The 21,350-nt window shown below is 45.1% G+C and overlaps 1 protein-coding gene across 4 annotated transcripts in view; it reads right to left on the bottom strand.

Annotated features, from left to right (window-relative positions):
• LOC308254967 (uncharacterized protein C16orf96) overlaps positions 1-21,350 on the bottom strand; it is a 67,110-nt gene that overhangs the window by 24,960 nt on the left and 20,800 nt on the right. For all 4 annotated transcript variants that reach the window (XM_080681635.1, XM_080681636.1, XM_080681633.1 and 1 more), the window contains 5 exons: positions 15,372-16,175; positions 6,163-6,267; positions 4,309-4,389; positions 3,968-4,054; positions 2,302-3,859 (listed from right to left, as the gene is read on the bottom strand). In XM_080681635.1, coding sequence (XP_080537761.1) covers positions 2,302-3,859; positions 3,968-4,054; positions 4,309-4,389; positions 6,163-6,267; positions 15,372-15,833 — 2,293 coding nt within the window. In that variant the 5' untranslated portion in view covers positions 15,834-16,175. The remainder of the gene's footprint in view (positions 1-2,301; positions 3,860-3,967; positions 4,055-4,308; positions 4,390-6,162; positions 6,268-15,371; positions 16,176-21,350) is intronic.

Here is a 21,350-nt window from a genome sequence, read left to right as displayed (position 1 = left end):
TGGTCACCCCTAACTGCCTTCCCCTGCTGGCCTTATTGCCCACAACTGCCCTCCCCTGCTGGCCATCTTGTGGCGGCCATCTTGTGTCCCCATGGGGGTGGCCATCTTTGACCACATGGGGGCGCCATCTTGTGTGTTGGAGTGGTGGTCAATTTGCATATTACCTCTTTATTAGATAGGATTGATTTCAGAGAGGAAAGGAGAGGGAGAGAGAGACAGACAGAGAAATATCAATAACGAGAATCACTGATCAGCTGCCTCCTGCTCGCCCCACACTGGGGATCAAGCCCACAACCCAGGCATGTGCCCTAACCGGGAATCGAAGTGACCTCCTGGTTCACAGATGTACGCTCAACCACTGAGCCATGCCGGCTGGGCAATGTGTGCATTAATTTTATTTTATTTATTTATTTTTATTTTAAAATCTATATTTTATTGATTTGTTACAGAGAGGAAGGGAGAGGGACAGAGAGAAACATCAATGAGAGAGAACATCAATCAGCTGCCTCCTGCACACCCCCCACTGGGGATGTGCCTGCAACCAAGGTACATGCCCTTGACCGGAATCGAACCTGGGACCCTTGAGTCCGCAGGCCAATGCTCTGTCCACTGAGCCAAACCGGTCAGGGCATGTGCATTAATTTTAATAAAATATTTTATTTAACCCAATATATCTAAATAGTATCATTTAGGTATGTAATAAAAATTATTGTTTTTAAATATATTTTTATTGATTTTTTTACAGAGAGGAAGGAAGAGGGATAGAGAGTTAGAAACATTGATGAGAGAGAAACATCGATCAGCTGCCTCCTGCACACCTCCTACTGGGGATGTGCCCACAACCAAGGTACATGCCCTTGACTGGAATCGAACCTGGGACCCCTCAGTCCACAGGCCGATGCTCCATCCACTGAGCCAAACCGGTCAGGGCTGTAATAAAAATTATTGAGATATTCTGCATTCTTGTTTCTAAACTAAGATTTCAATGTCCACTGTGCACTTCACATTTAGAGCACATCTGAACTTGAACTTGCCCCATTTCAGGTGCTCTACAGCTACGAGTGTCTCCAGATTATCATATTAGAGCAGGCCTAGGGAAAACTCTCCGAATTTTACTCCCTTCCCCAAAATGACCCTGAGCAAAACTATGAAGTACCTTATTTAGAAGTATGTTATTCACCACATACTTCTATATTGTTAAATAAAAAGAAAGATTTAACAAAAGAGGAGGGGGGTAATAAAAAAAATAGGTATGCTATATCCAGTTCCAGATGAGAGGTCAAAAACGAATGTACAGGACAGAACTATGAATGTATGAAAGTTGCAGCCAAGACATGTATCCACTGAGCCAAACCAGTCAGGGCTACATTTTAAATTAAATTCAGAATCTTAGCCATGCCCCAGTGTTCACTGATATCAATGTGGTTCTTTGTAACTATGTGATGTTTTACTTTTTCTTTTCAAGATTTGTGAACAGCACTGCCCATCAGGGGTGGTGCCACACATGGGTTGGACTTAGATCAATCCAACTATTGTACTTGGCAGAGAGCAAAACAGCAAGGTAATGATTTACAGAGGGTAGGGAAATGGATCTCAGAGGAGGTTCCCAGGCCAGCAGCATCAGCAGTATTTCCCCAGGAAGGGTTAGAAATACACATTATTGTGCCCCCCACCTCAGTCGCCTTAGTCAGAAACTCTTGGGGTGGGCCCCACAGTCTGTGCTTCATCAAGCCCCCCCAGGGGGTGCTGAGGTGAGCTCAAGGGTGAGAACCACTAGAGTAGGCCACTGTGCCCCTCTATCATCACTGCGCATATGCCCATCATGGGCATGAAATGGGAGTATAAATGTACTGGTCCCACTGACACCTAGAATGTGACTGTGGTGTTTAAGGATCCATATGTGTACCAGGCAGCTGTTCTTAATCCCAAATTGACTGCTTCATCTGGGGGCTGTTCAGTGTTGTTGGACACTCTGGGAATCTGGACTTATCAAAACACTGTGTCTTATGGGCTGTTGAAAGGGAGATTTTCAAGAGTAATTTTGACATGTAATTTTCCTCTTTAAGCACCAACATTAGACTATAACTGCCCCTCTCTCCTAAGATAAGACCTCACTGTACATTCATTGTAAAGAATAGACTAGACTAGTAAGAGGCTAATGCTTACACCAAAGTAATGAATGGCGAATGGCTGAATGTAGATTTTGTTGGGGCAGTTAAACAAAGGAGAGGAGGTGCTGCTTGAAGGCCCTGGGGAGGGTCTGAGCCCTTACCACACTTCCCAGAGCTAGTCTGGGCCTACCTAGATGAGCCATGTGATGTTGCATGTTGGATGACAGCTGGTCAAGCTCTTCTTTCAGGGAGTCGTGTCTAATGGGTATCTGGGCTATGTGACTCATGGAATACTTGACGGCCTTCTTCTTGTCTTCAGGGGTTACAGCCTGTTTGGCGACCAGCATGGCCTGGGACAGGCCAGTTTCAGGAGTGACGAAGGGAGCAGCATACTGAGAAGTGAAGAACTCTTCATAGCCCATCTCGGCGTCATCAGTGAAGGACGTGGAGGCTATGGCCCCACGGGAAGACCCAGCACCCACAACATCTGCAAAGACCCCTAAGGGTCCAGCTGCGGCCACGCTTGTTGCTACAGAGGCCAGTTTAGTGGCGGGGGCATCCTTGACGACCAGGGCTGCGCTCTCGGCTGCCCGGGCTGCTGAGCTTGCGGCAGCCGCATATGCGGCAGCAGCAGCAGCTGCAATGGCAGCAGTAGTTTTCATCCGCTGAAGGGCAGTCCGGGCATTCTTAGGGGGTACTTCTTTGGAGGTCTGAGCAGCAGGGGTTCCATCCTGAGAGACTTTCTTGTACTGTGAATAATCTTCTTCCATACCTTCTGAGAGAGATGGGAGCTGGTGCATCTCTGCCTCACGAGCCTGTGGATGCAGTATATGAGGCCAGGCTGAGCCAGGCTCCATGGCCGGTGGTGGGGCCCTGAAATCCTGGGAGTCCAATTGGCCTGGGCCAGGCTGGAAGTGACCTAAGCCCCAGAAAGGCCAACTGCTACGTGCAGGCAAGCCCCTGGGAGGAAGCCCGGCTCTTGATAGCATAGGCCAGAATCCTGGTGGTGTGGGCCAAGGACCTGGGGCAAGCCCAGGCCCAGAGGCAGGACCAGGTCCAGGTCCAAACTCAGGCCCAGGCCCAGGGGGCGTGGGTTCAGGGGCAGGCCCAGGTCCATACGTAGGCCCAGGTCCATACGGAGTCTCAGGTCCATACACAGGTCCTGGTCCATACGTAGGCCCAGGTCCATACGGAGTCTCAGGTCCATACACAGGTCCAGGTCCATATACAGGCCCAGGTCCAGGGGCAGGCCCAGGTCTGGGGACAGGCTCAAGTCCGGGGGCAGGTCCAAATGCAGGCCCAGGTCCATATGCAGGCCCAGGTCTGGTGACAGTCCTTGGTCTGAACCTAGGCCAAGGTGGTAGTATGAATCCAGGTGTCAGACTGGGCCCTAGTATGGGTACAATGCCAGGCATGGACTCAGGCTCTGGCCTCGGCATAGAATCAGGCTCAGGTCCAGGCTTGGGTGCTGGCCCAGGCTCAAGCACCTGAGGCTGGCCCAACCCCTGGGCCCCTGTGAGAGGAACTTTGTGGGCAGACTCCTCCTTCTGTACTTGCCCAGGGACCGGGTAATGCCAAACTGTCTCCAAGGACTTGGGGAGTTGGACGGCCTCTGAGATCTGGCTAGGACGAGCACTTTCGAGGAACATGGTGGTCTGGGGAAGTTCAGGCTCTGGGAGCTTCTCTGTAACTTTCCACATATCAGAATCTTCCGGCTGTTCCAAAACAGCTCCCTGTTGAACAGTTCCCTGTGGAAAAGGGAGCTGGGCTGGCCAGGGCTGCACCAGACCAGCTCAGCAATCACCCTGTCTGTTCCCTCCTACCTACTTCCCCCTCCTCCATCCTCCTTCACTTACCGGGGTGAACAAGGCCTCGTGGAGGCTACTCCAGAGTACCATGTCGTCAGGTTTGGGGATGGCGCTAATCTTGTTCTGGAGAGCAGTCTGGGAATGAAGGAAGGAGTTGGAAATAAGGGATGTGAACCTGGAGGGTGTGATATCCTTGGATGTGGCTCCCTTGTCCACACTGCCCTCTATACTTGCAAGTGAATGGGCCTTTCCAGATTGTGTTCCCCTTCTTACCCCTCCCCATGCACATGGGCCTTTCCAGATTGTGTTCCCCTTCATAACCCTCCTCTAGCACCCCTGGGCCTAGAGGTCAGGGGACCAGGGAGGGAGGATGGGACCGAGACTCTCACCACATCCCGCTGCAGCACATTCATCTTCCGGTTCTGCACTTTTAAATCATCAAAGAAAGTGTTTATGCGTTCCGGGCGTATCTGTCAAATAAGCCAAACCCATGCATCAGGAGTGTAAGTTCTGGTCCCAGCCCTGCTTTTCCCACTGCTCAAATACAAGGACTTAGCACTAGGTGACTAAGAGTTGGAAAAGGAAGAAAAAGTGTTTCCCAGAGAGTGAGAAAGGGGTAGAAAAGAGTTCCCTGGGCAAAAATGTTTGGGGAATGTTGGGCTTAAAAAGCACTCAATGGGTTTTTGTACTGCAGGACTTCTCAGAGCTTTTAATGGGCAAAAATACATTAAGGACCTCCAAACCCAGTCAGTGTGGCTCAATGGTTGAGCGTCGACCTATGAACCAGGAGGCCACAGTTCGATTCCCGGTCAGGGCACATGTAAAACCTTGGTCCCTGATAGGAGGCGTGCAGGAAGCAGCCAATTAATGATTCTTATCATTTATGTTTCTCTTTCTCCCTCTCCCTTCCCTCTCTGAAATCAAATTTAAAAATATTTTTTTAAAAAAGAAGAAAGACTCTTACTATTTGCAACAGCATGGATGAACCTGGAGAGCATTACACTAAGTGAAATAAGCCAGTTGGAGAAAGATAAATATCACATGATCTCACTCATTCGTGGGATATAATGAACAACATAAACTGATGAACAAAAATAGATACAGAGACATAGAAGCATCAAACAGACCATCAAATCTCAGAGGGAAGGCAGGGGACAGTAGGAGAGGGGGATAAGAGATCAACCAAAGGACTTGTATGAATGCATATAAGCATAATCAATGCACACAGACAGTGGGGGGATGAGGACATGTGCTGGGGGGTGAGAGCAGGCAAAGAGAGGTCCATGGGGGAAAAAGGAGACATATGTAATACTTTCAACAATAAAGAATTTAAAAAAAGAATCTCTAAGAGGTTGGTTGAGGAGGCATTGCTTCTCAAATGGATTTGTTCAAGGGTCCTTTTTAGTGTTTCATGACAATGCCCTTTCTGCTCAGATGGGAGCTACCTCGCTCAAGATTAAAGTTCTTACAGTTGCCATGATGATCAAATGCATACACTGACCTGTGCATTGAAGATGATAATTTTATCGTATTATTTGGAGGCAAGTTGTAAAACCTCAGCCACAATACCAACCTGCGGGTGTAGAGAGCTGGCTTCTGAGCCCAGTTCCGACTCCCCAACTATGAGCTCACACTTCAGAAATTCCATGTCCTTTCACATCATGGTAAAGAGAACATTCCTGGGTTGATGTCCTGTGGCTATAGAGGGAGCTAGCATGTAGGCTGTGCTAGGTTTATTCTACGTCTCAGTGTAAACAGAGCTTTCTAAAAGAGGAAGAGGTGCCCTCTTTCTCCTAAGTTAATGGAACATAAATAAGCCTACAGTAGCCAAGACTTAGGGGATACATACCTACATGAATATGAAGCCAACCCAGAGGAAAATCATCACTGAGAGAGAAGTATTGATGTGGTATTAACACCTAGATCTAGCTGTACCTGAAGGCATTCCTGTACTTTTTAGTAAATGAGACAATAAATTATCTGATTTTACCTAGGCCAGAATGAACTAAGACTCTGTCACTTACAAATGGTGTCAGAGAATAGCATGGTGAGGAGCATAGCATGGCAGAAGCCACAGAGAATTCAATGGGAAGGGCCAAATGGCTGGACCATGTCAGTCCCCATCTCCTGCCCCGATGGCTGTGTCCTTTGACTAAGAGTGGGCTTCCTAGATTTATCCTATCACCCAACCACCAATGGTCTGAGCAGCATGGCCAGCTTGGAGGATGCTGGGGAGGGTCTACCTTATTCCACATGTCCTTCAGCATGTCCAGATCCTTCCTGAGGGTTTCAGTGGCAGACTTGAGTGTATTAATGTCGGTGAGCAAATCCTGCATGGTCTTCATAGACTGAAGAGGAAGAGAGGAGGAAAAAAACATGAAGTTGGGTGTGGCTGGGGGAGAAGGCAAGTAAAGTGTGGAAGTTCTCTGATAACTGCCATGGTCCAAGAAGTCCTCTTGGCTATCCCAAGGCCTTCGCTGGAATATACTCAGAAGTCAACAAATGACAGCTGAATCAACAGTGTTCTGAGCTCTCCAATAGCCTAGGTGGGAAGGAGGCAACCCTGTGTTTGCATGTGTTCAGTAACCAGGAGCCACTCACTATGAAGCACCTCATGCCCTTTGGTGGGAGCCACTGGAGATCAGCAAAGGAGTTATGATCAGATCTAGTTTTTTTTTTTAATCCTCATGTCAGGATAGGTTTTTATTTTTATTTTTATAGTGATGTGAGAGAGAGTGAGAGCGAGAGCGAGAGAGAAACATTGATTGGTTGTCTCCCGGACATGCCCCAACCGGGGAATGAACCCAAAACCAGGCATATGCCCTGATCGGGAATTAAACCCGCAACCTTTTGATCCATGGGACGACACTCCAATGGACTGAGCCACCCAGCCAGGGCTGGATCTACATTTTTAGAGGGTCCTTCTGGCTGCATGTGTAAATTGATCTTAGGACAACAGGGGAAGCTGGACGATCAGTGAGGAAACTTCCAGGCAAGAGCTGATGGTGAAATGCTGGGCTCATAGCTGAGTTTCACCACTGACTGGAGCTGCTACTGCACCTTTCTAAGTTTTTGATTTCTCAATCATAAAATGGGTATAAAAATGTGATAATGTATATAAAAAGTCTAGTTCATAGTTAGGCATTCAGCTAACAAAAATAAAAAATAGCAAAATGGCAGAAGTCCTTCTTTTAAAATAAAAAAAAATTTAACCCTCATCCAAGGATATGTTTATTGATTTTTTAGTGAGAGAAGGAAGAGAGAGAGAGAAAAACAACATTGATATGAGAGAGAAACATTGATGGGCCCTATATAAGCCCTGACCGGGGATTGAACCCGCAACCTGTATGAGATGATGCTCCAACCAACTGGGCCACACCAGCCAGGGCCAGAAATCCATCTTATTATTAATTATATTAAATGTGAATGGCAGAGATTGATATAATGAATAAGAAAACATGATCCAAACTCATGATGTCTAGAAGAGACATATTTAGATTCAAAGATGCAAATAAGTTGAAAATAAAAGGATATAAAAAGGTATACCATGCAAGCAGTATCCAAAAGAGAACTGGAGTGACTAATATTAATATCAGACAAAGTAGACTTTAAGATAAAAATTGTTATGAGAGAGAGAGAGCGACATTTATAATGACAAGAGGGTCAATCCATCAGGAATACATAATAAGTAAATATATGCACCCAACAATGGAGCCCCAAAATACATGAAGCAAAAAGTGACAGAACTGAAAGGAGAAATAGATAATTCAACAAGAATAGTTGGAGCCCTAACCGGTTTGGCTCAGTGGATAGAGCGTCGGCCTACGGACTGAAAGGTCCCAGGTTCGATTCCGGTCAAGGGCATGTACCTTGGTTGCAGGCACATCCCCAGTAGGGGGTGTGCAGGAGGCAGCTGATCGATGTCTCTCTCTCATCGATGTTTCTAACTTTCTGTCCCTCTCCCTTCCTCTCTGTAAAAAATCAATAAAATATATTTAAAAAAAAGAAAAAAAAAGAATAGTTGGAGACTTCAACACTGTATCCCCAATAATAGATAAAACAACTAGACAGATCAGCAAGGAAATAGAAGATATGAACAACACTGTAAACCAATCAGACGTAACACATTTATAGAAAACTCCACTCATCAATGGCAGAATACAAAGTCTTCTCAAGCACACATACAATATTCTACAGGATATGATGGGCCATAGAACTAGTCTCAGTAAGTTTAAAAAGGACTGAAATAATACAAAATATGTCCCCTGACAACAGTGGAATTAAATTAGAAATCAATAACAGAAGAAGCTATTAGAAATTCATAAATATGTGGAAATGAAACAACATTCTCCTAAATAACTAAAGGGTCAAAGAAGAAATCACAAAGGAAATTAGAAAACACTTTGAGATGAATTAAAATTAAAACACAACACAAAAATTTGTGGGATGCAGCTAAAGCTATGCTTAGAGAGAAATTTTAGTTGGATGTGACTATATTAACAGAAAAGAAAGATCTTATATCAATAGCCTAACCTTCCACGTTGAGACACTTTAAAAAGCAGAACAAACTAAAACTAAAGCAAGTAAAAAGTGAAACAATAAAGATTAGAGTGGAAACTAATGAATTAGAGAATAAAAACATAACAGTAAATCAATGAAACTAAAAGCCTGTTCTTTGAAAAGGTCAACGAAATTAGCAAACCTTTAGCTAGATTGACCAAGAAAAAAAAAAAAAGGAGACTCAAATTACGAGAATCAGAAATGAAAGAGGGAACATCACTATTGACCTGAGAGAAGTAAAAACAATTATAGCCCTGGCTGGTGTGGCTCAGTTGGTTGGAGCATCGCCCAGTGCACCGACGAAGGGTCATGGGTTACTAGGTTGCAGTTCCCTCCCTACCTCACTTCCTCCTCTCCCTTTCTCTCTCTCAAAAAATCAATAAAAACACATCCTCTGGCGAGGATTTAAAACATTAAAACAATTATAAAGGAATACTGTGAACAACTGTATCGCAACAAATTAGATAAATTGGACGAAATGGACAATTCCTTGAAAGACCAACTACCAAACCTGACTTATGGAGAAATAATCTCAAAAGACCTAAACAAGTGATGAGATTGAAATCATAATAATAAAATAGCATAGAAGCAAGTCCCAGGCTCAGATAATTTTACCACTGACTTCTAGCAAATAGTTAAAGGAGAATTAAAATAATTCTTCACAATTTTTTAATAGAAAAATTCCAAACTCATTCTGTGAGGCCAGATACCAAAATCAGACAAAGGCATAACAAGAAAACTAGAATATGGATGCAAAAATCCTCAACAAAATACTTGCGAACTGAATCCAGTAACACATAAGAATATTCTATATGACCCAATTAAAAACAGGCAAAGATCTGAATAGGCATTTCTCCAAAGATGTACAAATGGCCAATAAATACATGAAAAGATGATCAACATCATTACCCACTGAAAGGGTAAAAGAGAATAAAACAGGGCAGAGGCAACTTAATTGTCCTTAGTAGATATCTTGCAGAAAGCTTGCTGCTTTGAGCTCCGCACAGCCTCCATCAGCGTTTGCCAACATTTTGGACCTCACGGACCACCTGTTGGCGGCTGCTGGCCTAGATAACCAGGAGACACCTGGCACCAGGAGGAACAAAGGACGAGACCCGCCAGTCAAGCTCTGTGTGTCAGCAGAGACTGCCTGCAGCCAGCAGAAGCTGATAAAAGTCTTGCCTCCCCCTTCAGCTGGCGCTGACTCCTTTTTCGGACTCAGCCCATCTGCAACCAGACACTTGAAATAAAATTTCTTTTGATACATTACGGCCTCATGTTATAGGTGCGCGACCCCGACCACTCAGAACCTTTCACCCATCAGGGAAATGCAACTCAAAATCATAATGAGATACCACTTTATTCCCACTAGGATGGTTAGAATTAAAAGTCAGATAATAGTAAGTGTTGGTAAAGATGTAGAGAAACTGGAATCTTCACACACTGCTGGTAGAAATGGAAAATGATGCAGCTGTTATAGAAAACAGTGTGGTAGTTCTTCGTAAGATTAAACAGAGTTACTATATGACCTAGCAAGTCCACTCCTAGTGATTTACCCAAGAGAAATAAAAACATAGGTCTATAAACTTGTACATGAATGTTTATAGCAGCTTCATTCATAATACCCCAAAAGTGGTGATATACTCATAATATAGATTATTATTCAGCCACAAAAAGGAATGAAGTACTGATGCTATAAGGATGCACCTTGGAAACATTATGCTAAGTGAAAGAAGCCAAATACAAAAGACCACATATTGTATGATTCCATTTATATGAAATGTCAAGAATAGGCAAATCTATAGAGACAGAAAGTAGATTAGTGGTTGTTTATGGCTGGGGGTGGAGTGAAGATTGAAGGAATAGAGTGGAGATAACTAAAGGGTACAGGGTTTCTTTTTGAGGTGATAAAAATATTTTAAAATTGACTGTGGTGATGGTTGTATATATTCAATTCTTAAGAACTATTGGATTGTATACTCTTTAAATGAGTGAATTGTATGGTATGTGAATTACATATCAATAATGCTGATTGATAAACAAATAAATGAACAAATAGCATCCCTATAAAAATGCCAGTTGGTTCTTTTGTTGTTGTTGTTGTTAATCCTCACCCACAGATATTTTCCCATTGATTACCATAGAGAGTGGAAGGGAGGGGGAGGGAAAGACAGAGAAAAGAGAGAGAGAGAGAAAGAGAGAGAGAAACATCAATGTGAGAGAGTCCTGCATGTGCCCTGACTGGGCCAGGGATTAAACCTACAACCCTTAGGTGTGCGGGGTGATACTCTAACCACTGAGCACACCAGCCAGGGTGCCAGTTGGTTCTTTTTTGCAGAAATCGACAATCTCATCCTAAATTCATATGCAAATGTAAGGGACTGAGAATCATAAAACAATCCTGAAAAAGAACAAAGTTGGAGGACTCACACTTCCTGATTTCAAAACTCTCTACAAAGTTATAGTAAACAATAGTGTTGCTGGCATAAGGAAAGATATAAAGATCAATGGAAGAGAATTGAGAATGCAGAAATAAACTCCCACATTTACAGTCAATTGATTTCTCAATGAGTGCCAAAACAAAGCAACAGGGAAAGAATAGTCTTCAACAGTGAACAGATGGCTCTCTACATGTAAAAGAATGAAGTTGGATACCATACACTACTGCAATATAAAAATTAACTGATAATGGTTCATAGATTTAAATATAAGAGATAAACTAGCCCTCGCTGGTTTGGCTCAGTGGATAGAGTGTCGGCCTATGGACTGAAGGGTCCCAGGTTCGATTTTGGTCAAGGGCATATGCCTGGGTTGCAGGCTTGATCCCCAGTAGGGGGCATGCAGGAGGCAGCCAATCAATGATTCTCTCTCATCATTGATGTTTCTACCTCTCTCTCCCTCTCTTTTCCTCTCTGAAATCAATAAAAATATTTTTAAAAAGAGATAAACTATACACTATTTACTCCTATGTTGTAGAACAGTGGTCGGCAAACTCATTAGTCAACAGAGCCAAATATCAACAGTACAACGATTGAAATTTCTTTTGAGAACCAAATTTTTTTAACTTAAACTTCTTCTAACGCCACTTCTTTAAAATAGACTCGCCCAGGCCGTGGTATTTTGTAGAAGAGCCACACTCAAGGGGCCAAAGAGCCGCATGTGGCTCGCAAGCCACAGTTTGCCGACCACGGTTGTAGAATAAACATAGTAGTAAATCTTCATGACTTTGGTTAGGCAATGGTTTCTTAGATACATCACCAAAGCATAAGTGATACTCCTTCCGTCCCCCGCCCCCCAAAAAAAGGGAAGAAAAGAAAAAGAGATAAATTGGACTTCATCAAAATTTAACACTTTGTATATCAAAGGATACCTTCAAGAAAGTGAAAAAATAACTCATGGAATAGTAGAAAATATTTACAAATAATATACCTGACATCACATATCCAGAATATATAAAGAACTCTTACAACTCAACAATAAAAAGACACATATCCCAATTAAAAATGGGCAAATAGCCCGGCTGCTGTGGCTCAATGGTTGAGCATCGACCCATGAATCAGAAGGTTACTGGTTCAATTCCTGGTCAGGGCACATGCTCAGGTTTTGGGCTGGATCCCCAGTAGCGGGCATGCAGGAGGCAGGGATCGATGTTTCTCTCTCATCAATGTTTCTATCTCTCTATCCCTCTCCCTTCCTCTCTAAAATCAATAAGAAATATATATTTTAAAAGGGCAATTAAGCTGAATAGACATTTCTCCAAAGATATACAAATGGCTAACATGCGCATGAATAGATACTCAACATCATTAGACACCAAGGGAATGCAAATAAAAAACATACACTCAGTAGGATGGTGATAAACAATCCAATCAAAAAATGGGCAGCCGAAACCGGTTTGGCTCAGTGGATAGAGCGTCGGCCTGCGGACTGAAGAGTCCCGGGTTCGATTCCGGTCAAGGGCATGTACCTTGGTTGCGGGCACATCCCCAGTGGGGGGTGTGCAGGAGGCAGCTGATCGATGTTTCTCTCTCGTCGATGTTTCTAGCTCTCTATCCCTCTCTCTTCCTCTCTGTAAAAAATCAATAAAATATATTAAAAAAAAAATGGGCAAAGGGCCCTGATTGGTTTGGCTCAGTGGATAGAGCGCCAGCTTGCGGACTGAAGGGTCCCAGGTTCGATTCTGGTCAAGGGCATGTACCTTGGTTGCGGGCACATCCCCAGTAGCAAGAGGCAGCTCATCGATGTTTCTAACTCTCTCTCCCTCTCCCTTCCTCTCTGTAAAAAATCAATAAAATATATATATATTTTAAATATTTTTTATTGATTTTTTACAGAGAGGAAGGGAGAGGGAGAGAGAGTTAGAAACATCGATGAGAGAGAAACATCAATCAGCTGCCTCCTGCACACCTCCCACTGGAGATGTGCCTGCAACCAAGGTACATGCCCTTGACCGGAATCGAACCTGGGACCCTTGAGTCTGCAGGCTGACGGTCTATCCACTGAGCCAAACAGTCAAACCGGTTAGGGCAATAAAAAATATTTTTAAAAAATGGGCAAAGGACCTAAATAGACACTTTTCGAAAGAGGACATACAAAAGAAGGCCAAGAGACATATGAAAACATGGTCCAAGTCACTAATCATCTGAGAGATGCAAATCAAAACAACAATGAGGTACCATCTTACACCTGCCAGAATGGCTATCATCAACAAATCAACTAATGACAAGTGCTGGAGAGGAGGTGGAGAAAAAGGAACTGTCCTTCACTGCTTGTGGGAATGCAGACTCATACACTTTAGAAGCCTTCATCCATCAAGGTAGGCAAGGGGCATGCTGCTCTTCAGGGGCTGGCCCCTTGGACACTTGTGTCTACCTCTCTGGCCTCCGAGGCCCTCCATGACCTGTCTTCGGCCACCGATGCAGCCTTCTTTGTCTTTATAACAATTTTTGTTTTAAAGTCTATCTTATCTGATAGCATAGTCACTCCAGCTCTCCTCTGGTTACTGCTTACATGGAATATCTTTTCCCATTCTTTTACTTTCAACCTATTTATGTCTTTGAATCTAAAATGTGTCTCTTGTTGCCCGGCCAATGTGGTTCAGTGGTTGAGCATTGACCTATGAACTAGGAGGTCATGGTTCAATTCCCGGTCAGGACACATGCCCTGGTTGTAGACTCCATCCTCAGTAGGGGGCATGCAGGTGGCCTATCAATGATTCTCTCTCATCATTTATGTTTCTATCTCTCTCTCCCTCTCCCTTTTTCTCTGAAATAAATATAAAAAATTAAAATATATAAAAAGATTGTTAAAATGTGTCTCTTGAAGACAGCATATAGGTAGAACTTTTTTTAAAGATTGATTCTGCCCACCTCTGTTTTGTGTGTGTGTGTGTAGTAAAATACACATAACAATATTAAAGTAAACAATTCAATGGCATTTAGTACATTCACGTTTGCAACCATCACCTCTATCTAGAACATTTTCATCACCCCCAAAGAAACCCTAGATCCATCAACAGTCACTCCCATTGCCCCCACCCCCCAGCCTCTGTCAAGCACTAATCCACTTTCTATCTCTAAGTCCAGACGTTTTATATAAACAGAATCATGCAATATGTGGTCTCTGTGTCTGTCCACTTCCACTTAGCATGATGACTTACAGTTCATCCATAAAAAAAAAAAAAAAGAACAAATGCTTCCCACTGGCACCTGAGGACGCCTGAGGACCCTAGCCTGCCTTCCAGCTCATGGTCCATGACCCTCCTCTGGGGATCAGCCAATATGACTGCCCCTTTATGCCCCAGAGTGCCCTGTGCTGGCTCCTGCCACTTGCTCCTCTAGAAAGGGCCCCTTCCCATCTGTCTGTCACCTTTCCAGAACATCTCAAGTGCCTCAAACCTGACTCCTTTCCCCCAACGCTCTGTTCCAGTTCTCTTATGGCACGTGCCTCAGAGTGCATGTGATGGATGTTTTCCATCAGCCCCTGTATATCCATCCAGATCCCCACCATGTCCTCAGTGCCTGGGAGGTTGACCCACAAGCACTACTGTGCTCACTGTACCTCCAGCCCTCCAATTTGCAACCATCACTTCTATCTATGGGAAAATGACAGGAGAGAGGGAAGGGTATTTATTCCCCAAGATGCAAAGTCTTCCCCAGGACTACAGGCTTTGATGGATAACCATGTGCTGAATGGGGAGGCAGGAGAGCACATGGTCCAAGGCAGGCCCTGGGTCAGAGGCCTCAGCATCTTCCCTGCTCTGCTGTCACTTGCTGCAGTACCATCAGCAAATTAATGAACATTTCTGAGTGTCAGTTTCTCACATATAAAGCAGGATAATACTTCTTCCCACTTTTCACAGGGCTAGTTCCTGTAGATTTTTATTCACTTGCTTTCCGTCTGTCACCCTTGCTAGAACAAGAACTCCTATTCACCATGACTACCATGATGCCTCCCTCTTGGGAGGTCCTCAATTATTTTTTATTGAGGTGAGATTCATATAACATACAATAAACTACATTAAAGAGAATAATTCAGTGGCATTTTGTGCATTCACAATGCAGTCATTGCCTCCAACCAGTGCCAGAACATATCCATCACCCCAAAAGGAGATCCTATAACGAATAAGCAGTCACTCCCCACTTTCCCCTCTGTACAGCTCTGGCAACCACCAATCTGCTTTCTGTCGCTATGGGTGTGCCCATTCTGGGCATTTCATACAAATGGAATCACACAATATGTGGTCTTTGTGTCTGGCTTCTTTTCTCAGCACTTGACAATGAATGCAAGCTTGGAACTTTGGTTCTGCCTAACTCCCAAGTGGGGAGGGCCCATCACAAGGGGACACAGGGAATAGGGGGTGTGATGCCTGGGAGGAGCCCAGGTGGGTTACCTTTTCTAAGGCTTCTTCATTGCCCTCCACCATCTTCCGGAGCTTTATCATCTGCCACAGTTCCTGGGCAGGCCGGTTGGTCCCTTGGCTGCCGTCCAGCAGCATGGAGGTGGAAGGCATTTCATGCAGCGTGGTCAGCTGGCTCTCCACCTTCTCGATACGGCTCACCACATGGTCGAAGACATTGTTCAGCCTCTTCAGGGGGTGGACGATGGGCTGACCATCTCCTTCCCGGGGCATGAACATGCTCTGTGAGGTCTGGAGGAAGTCCTCATCCCCTGAGAGGACCTTCTTGAGCTCAGCCATGTTGATGTGCTCCAGGATGCCATGGAGCACCAGTTGCAAGGCCTTGAAGTTCACCACACCATACTGTGGGATGGCAATGTTGACCAGCTCAGAGAATGAGAGCGAGAAGCTCAGGTTGCCAGGGGGGTCATTCGAGCTGGGGTTTGGGGCATCCATGGGGACAAGTGGTGGCCGTCAGTGGACCCACAAGCTGCACAAACAAATGCTCAGAGACCCGGAGTGGCTGTAAGTCACGACAGTCAGGGAGAAAATGGCCTCTGTCCTGGCCAGAGCTCAGATGAGAGTTTTTGGTTGCTAGGATACCAAAGAACATGGCAGTGGGAGTGCTTCCGAGGGTCTGGAGTGGGGCAGGGGAGGTACTCAGTTAATAGTTGATGAATGTTTGAACAAACGGCTGTTTCTTTTCATTCAAGCCCTTTGGTTATGTAAGACCCAATGATCTTTTCCAAGAAGCATGCCCGGAAGGTGACAGATAGGCAGCTCGCTCCTCAGAAGTCTCTAGAATCAGAACAGGAGAGTTCTTAGAGTTAGGAAAGCCCAGGTTTCAGGAACAGAACCTGAAGAGCTGCTGGTTGCGGGACAGTGGCCAAAGGCCACACAGGTGTTCGTTTCTGAAGCAGGAAGGTGAAAAGTGCGTGAGGTAGTGGCTTTCGTCAGGTCTGAATTCTGCATGTCCCTGCGTCCCCTCCACACCCACCCCAGAGACATGAGTGACCTCTTGAACTCTGCTGTGTTCCTCCTTGAGCTGGGACTCATCAAGACCCCAATGCTCTAAAAGCCTTAAGGACACGGCCATGAATCAGCTGCCGCAGAACTTGAAGGCTGCCTGGGCTGCAATATATTCAGGCCCTGCTTTTGTCAATTTTCAGGCAAGAAAATGGCAGCCTGCTGGTCCTGGTTTCCCAGGGCAGTCTGTAAGGAAAGCCCTGACTCAACTCCAGGAGCCCCCACTCCTGGCCCACCCCAAAATTCTTGGCATATAGTACACACTCTTTATACACAGCACACAGCATGAGTCTCCCGTCCCCCGCCGCCCCAGGGGTTGAGTTGGCTTCCTCACAGAAGAGACAGTAGATGCCTGTCCACTTTGGGTTCATGCACATGACTTTCTCAGCAACTGTGTGACCTTGTATAAATTACTTAACCTCAGCTTCCCTGCCTGCTAAATGGGAAATAAAGCCTCCCATGTGGAGTTGCCAGGAAGCAGTGGGGTGTGGGGCGGGGGGGCAAGGAGGGGCTGTAGAAATACTCTATGTAAAGTGCCAGGCCCGTGTGGACTCAAAAACTTCTTTCCCACACTTGACCTGGTATCCTAGTCTTGCCAGTGATCATGGCCAAAGGAGAAGGAGCACGTCTGAATTTAATGTAGGGACCTTTGCAGGGATGTTGTTTATTACTAACAGGTTCTTGACCTCATGTCAACAAATGCTTCTGCTGAGGCCTTTACTACTTTATCTACAAAACCTACTTCTTCGGAATAACAGAAACTGATGCTGGGACTCTGAGTGCTACAACACTCGATTTGTTCTCTTCAGACACTCTTCAGAATTGCTTAATTCCACTGAAGGAATTTACCCACCTTGAGAGGAAAAAAGAGGCTCATTCCTATTGTGATAAATGTATACATCCCCAGTTCTGTCTGGGCCCTACTTAGATACTACTTCTTCTTGTGACAGCTTTATTGAGATACTAGAGGCCTGGTGCACCGATTCATGCACCGGTGGGGTCCCTCAGCCTGGCCTGTGCCCTCTCACAATCCAGGACCCCACTGGTGCATGATCAGGGCCGGAGAGGGACCACAGGAGGGCTCTAGGGTGTGTTTGCCCCATCTTGCCCAGTCCCCATTGACCTGACCTCAGCAGCAAGCTAACCTACCAGTTGAAGCATCTGCCCCCTAGTGGTCAGTGTGCATCACAGTGACCCGTTGAATTGTCAAATGGTCACTTAGGCTTTTATATATATAGATAATTCACATACCATACAATTCACCCATTTAAAATATATAATTCAGCCCTAGTCGGTTTGGTTCAGTGGATAGAGCATCAGCCTGTGCACTGAAGGGTCCCAGGTTTGATTCCAGTCAAGAGGAGGCTTGATTCTCAGTGGGGGGCATGCAGGAGGCAGCCAATTGATGATTCTCTCTCATCATTGGTGTTTTTATCTCTCTCTCACTCTCCCTTCCTCTCTGAAATCAATAAAAAATATATATTAAAGAAATAAAGTATACAATTCAATAACTTTTATTATATTCACAGAGCCATGCAATTATCCCTACAATCTACTTAGAAACATTTTCATCATCCTAAAAAGAAATGCTGCATTCATTAGCAGTCATTTCATTTCCCCAACTGCCAGCCCCTGGCAATCACTGATGTGCTTTCTGTTTCTATGGATTTGTCTATTCTGGACATTTCACATGACTGAATATGTGGCCTTTTATAATTGGTTTCTTTTATTTAGCACAATGTTTTCAAGGTTCATCCGGGTTGCAGCATGTGTCAGCACTTCATTTCCTTTTATGACTGAACTAGAGGTCCGATGCACGAAATTCATGCAAAGGTAGGTCTTCCTTCCCCCAGCTGCCGGCACAGGTTTCCCTCTGGCAACCGGAGCCCGGGCTTCCCTCACCCGGGCTTCCAGCTTCGTCCGGAAGGTCGCTTGGAAGGATGTCCGGTTTAATGAGTATATTACCCTTTTATTATTATAGATAATATTCTAATGTAGGGATAGACCAGTTTGCGTATCCATTCATCCACTGATGGATATCTAGACCAATTCTACCTTGTAGCTATTGTGAACAATGCTGCTATGGACAGTTGTATACAAGTTTTGTTTGAGTACAAGTTTTCAGTTATTTCGTGTCTCTACCTAGGAGTGGAATTGCGGCGTCATAAGGTAACTAACTCTACTAGTATATTAACACTTTGTGGAACTGCCAGACTGTTTTCCACAGCAATGCATTATTTTACATTCTCACCCACAGCAAATGAGGGTTTTCATTTCTCCCCATCATCACCAACACTTGTTACTGTCCGTCTTTTTTATTATAGCCATCCTGGTGGATGTTGGATACTACTTGTTTTGTGGCCATCAGACTTATAGCCACCTGCCACACACTCACTGTTCCCACTATTAGGAACTGCCACCCCTTGCCACCACCCTCCCTGTAGCTGAGGGCAGACAAACGCAGTCCTCAGAACACTCAAAATGGGCATTCAAAATGATTGTTAGAAATTTCCAGATGTTTAAAATGACCAACCTTTCAGTGGATCATGTTCCCCTGAAAAGAATACCCAGACACCTCCAAAATGACGCAAGCCTAGGCTACCTGGGAAACCTCCCAGAGGGATCATTGACTCTTCATGTATACTCTTCTAGCCACAGTTCTCACATCAGGGATAACACAACTGAAAAAGGTCATCCAAATCTGTCTCTAGCAGATGTCATCAATGACACAACTCCTGCTCCAACAAACCAGGGGAAATGTAAATTCATTAGCAGATCATGAAACTGATTTTCTTCTTTGCTAACCAAGAAGCAAACATTTCTTGCTACACTGATGTAAATAATTAATAAATACCACACATCAAGTAGAACAGTTCATGATTAGGCTTTTTTTAAAAAGCCACCTGCCCAGCCAGTGTTGCTCAGTGGTTGAGCATCAACCTATGAACCAGGAGATCATGGTTCAATTCCCAGTCAGGGCACATGCCCGTGTTGTGGGCTCTAAAGGGAGTGCAGGGGGGTCTTCCTTCCCCCAGGGCATTCTGTAAGGAAAGCCCTGACTCAACTCCAGGAGCCCCCACTCCTGGCCCACCCCAAAATTCACTGATTCTCTCTCATCACTGATGTTTCTATATCTCTCTCCCTCTCTCTTCCTCTCTGAAATCAATAAATATATATTTTTCTATTTAAAAAATCTTTATTGTTAAGTATTGCATATGTCCTTCCTTTTCCCCATTGACCCCTTCTACCCTGCCCCTGCCCTCAATAAAAATATGTACTTTTTAAAAAGCCACCTGACCCGCCAGGGAGAGACCAGCTGGATTTGGGGGGGGGGGTAGTGTTTTCATAGCCTGAGTTCAGCAATTGAGGCCCCTGCCTTCAGGGTCTGGTGCTAGACCCAATAGCCAGTTCTATTTCTGATAATGGCCCTTGTTACAAGTAGCCAATGTGTTCTGTCCAGAGTCTTAGTGCAACAGCTGTCTTGTGAGAGGACTCGACAACTCACCCTGCAAGACAACAGAGGGTCTAATCGCAGCCCAGCTATGACAATGTTCTCTGAACACCCTCCTGACCAGCAACACTTGGTATTGACAAAGCTCTAAATATAGTAGATGAGTGTTCTGAGGACTGCCTTCATCCACCCTTAGCTATGGGAGGGTGGGGGCGAGGGGAGGCAGCTCCTGACAGCAGGAACTGGCTAAGCACCAGAGGTTCTGTAGTTGGCTTAGGAGGGCCTTGGTACACTCCAGTGGACACAAACCATTTCACAGAACACCAGACCCAACAGGGCCGCTCTGCTCCCATGAAAGGCCAAGATAAGATCCGTCATAATTAGGTCTGAACTCAGACAAAAATAAGAATACTGTCCAAACCACAAACATGACCAGATAGCCCACTATCCTGGCTAATACAAGTGACCATTGCTTCTTGACCAACCAAAACTTCATCTGTGTCATTCCTTCTGCCTTCTAGATAAGACTGATTACAATATCCAATCACAGAATTAGCCCTACTTCCTGACAGTACCCAATCCAGAACACTCCCTTAGTCACCTAACATGGGCCAAAATCCCATCCTTTACGTCATGTCCCTGGATTCCCCACTGTGTCATAAGACTTGAAAATTCAAGGGTTGCCTTGACATCTTTGAGCCTCACAGGGCCCTTGAGTTCCCCTGGTCCTTTTGGATAGGCTCCCCACCCAGCTAGTTCCCTCACCAGCCAGACCAGCTGCAATCTGAGGGGCTTCAGTTCCCTGCCAGCTTGTGAAACTATTCAAACAAGCCAATCACCTCCTCCTGGAGGAACCAGGGGGCACCCCACTCCCTTACTACAAAGCCTGTAGCCCACAGCCCCAGCTGGTTCACTCTGTTCCTGATGACACCCCGAGTGGCCCTGCCTGGCCTGTGCTGTCCTCTCCCTGCTCTGTGAGTATATGTGGCTAATAACTGCTGTTGATCTTGCCTGTCTCTCACACACCAGCAGAGTGAAAGGGACCTATCAGAACTTACATGGTATGTATCCTTCCTTGTGGCAACAAGTCAGTAAACCTGTGTTCAACTACAGTAGGTTCCTGATGGTCTTGGTTGGAGAAGCTGGCCCTGCAAACTTACCAAAAACACACACAAAACTTGCAGTGATCAGAGCTTTTTGGATTTTGGAACTGCAGAAAAAGGATTGTGGAGCTGTATTATTATGGAATCATAAGCAAGACTTTCCTACTTTGGCAAGGGACAATCAGGAGAAATGGGTAGTTTAGTACAGTCTCACAGCTGCAGAGATGAGTGTGAGGCCAGGCCAAGGGGCTCCACAGGGGCCTTACAAAGTAATGTGAATGATGGAATGTGAAGCAATTATTGGTCATTGGGGCTAGACTGGGTAGGGGAAGTAATGACTTTTTGTCATTCTGGAGAGATGGCCAGCCAGCATCTAAAACCATTCATGTGTCT

Source organism: Plecotus auritus (assembly GCF_963455305.1).
Source record: "Plecotus auritus genome assembly, chromosome: 7".
Taxonomy (NCBI): Eukaryota; Metazoa; Chordata; class Mammalia; order Chiroptera; family Vespertilionidae; genus Plecotus; species Plecotus auritus.
The sequence above is the reverse complement of the archived record's forward strand: the minus strand, read 5'-3'. Positions and strand labels throughout refer to the sequence as shown.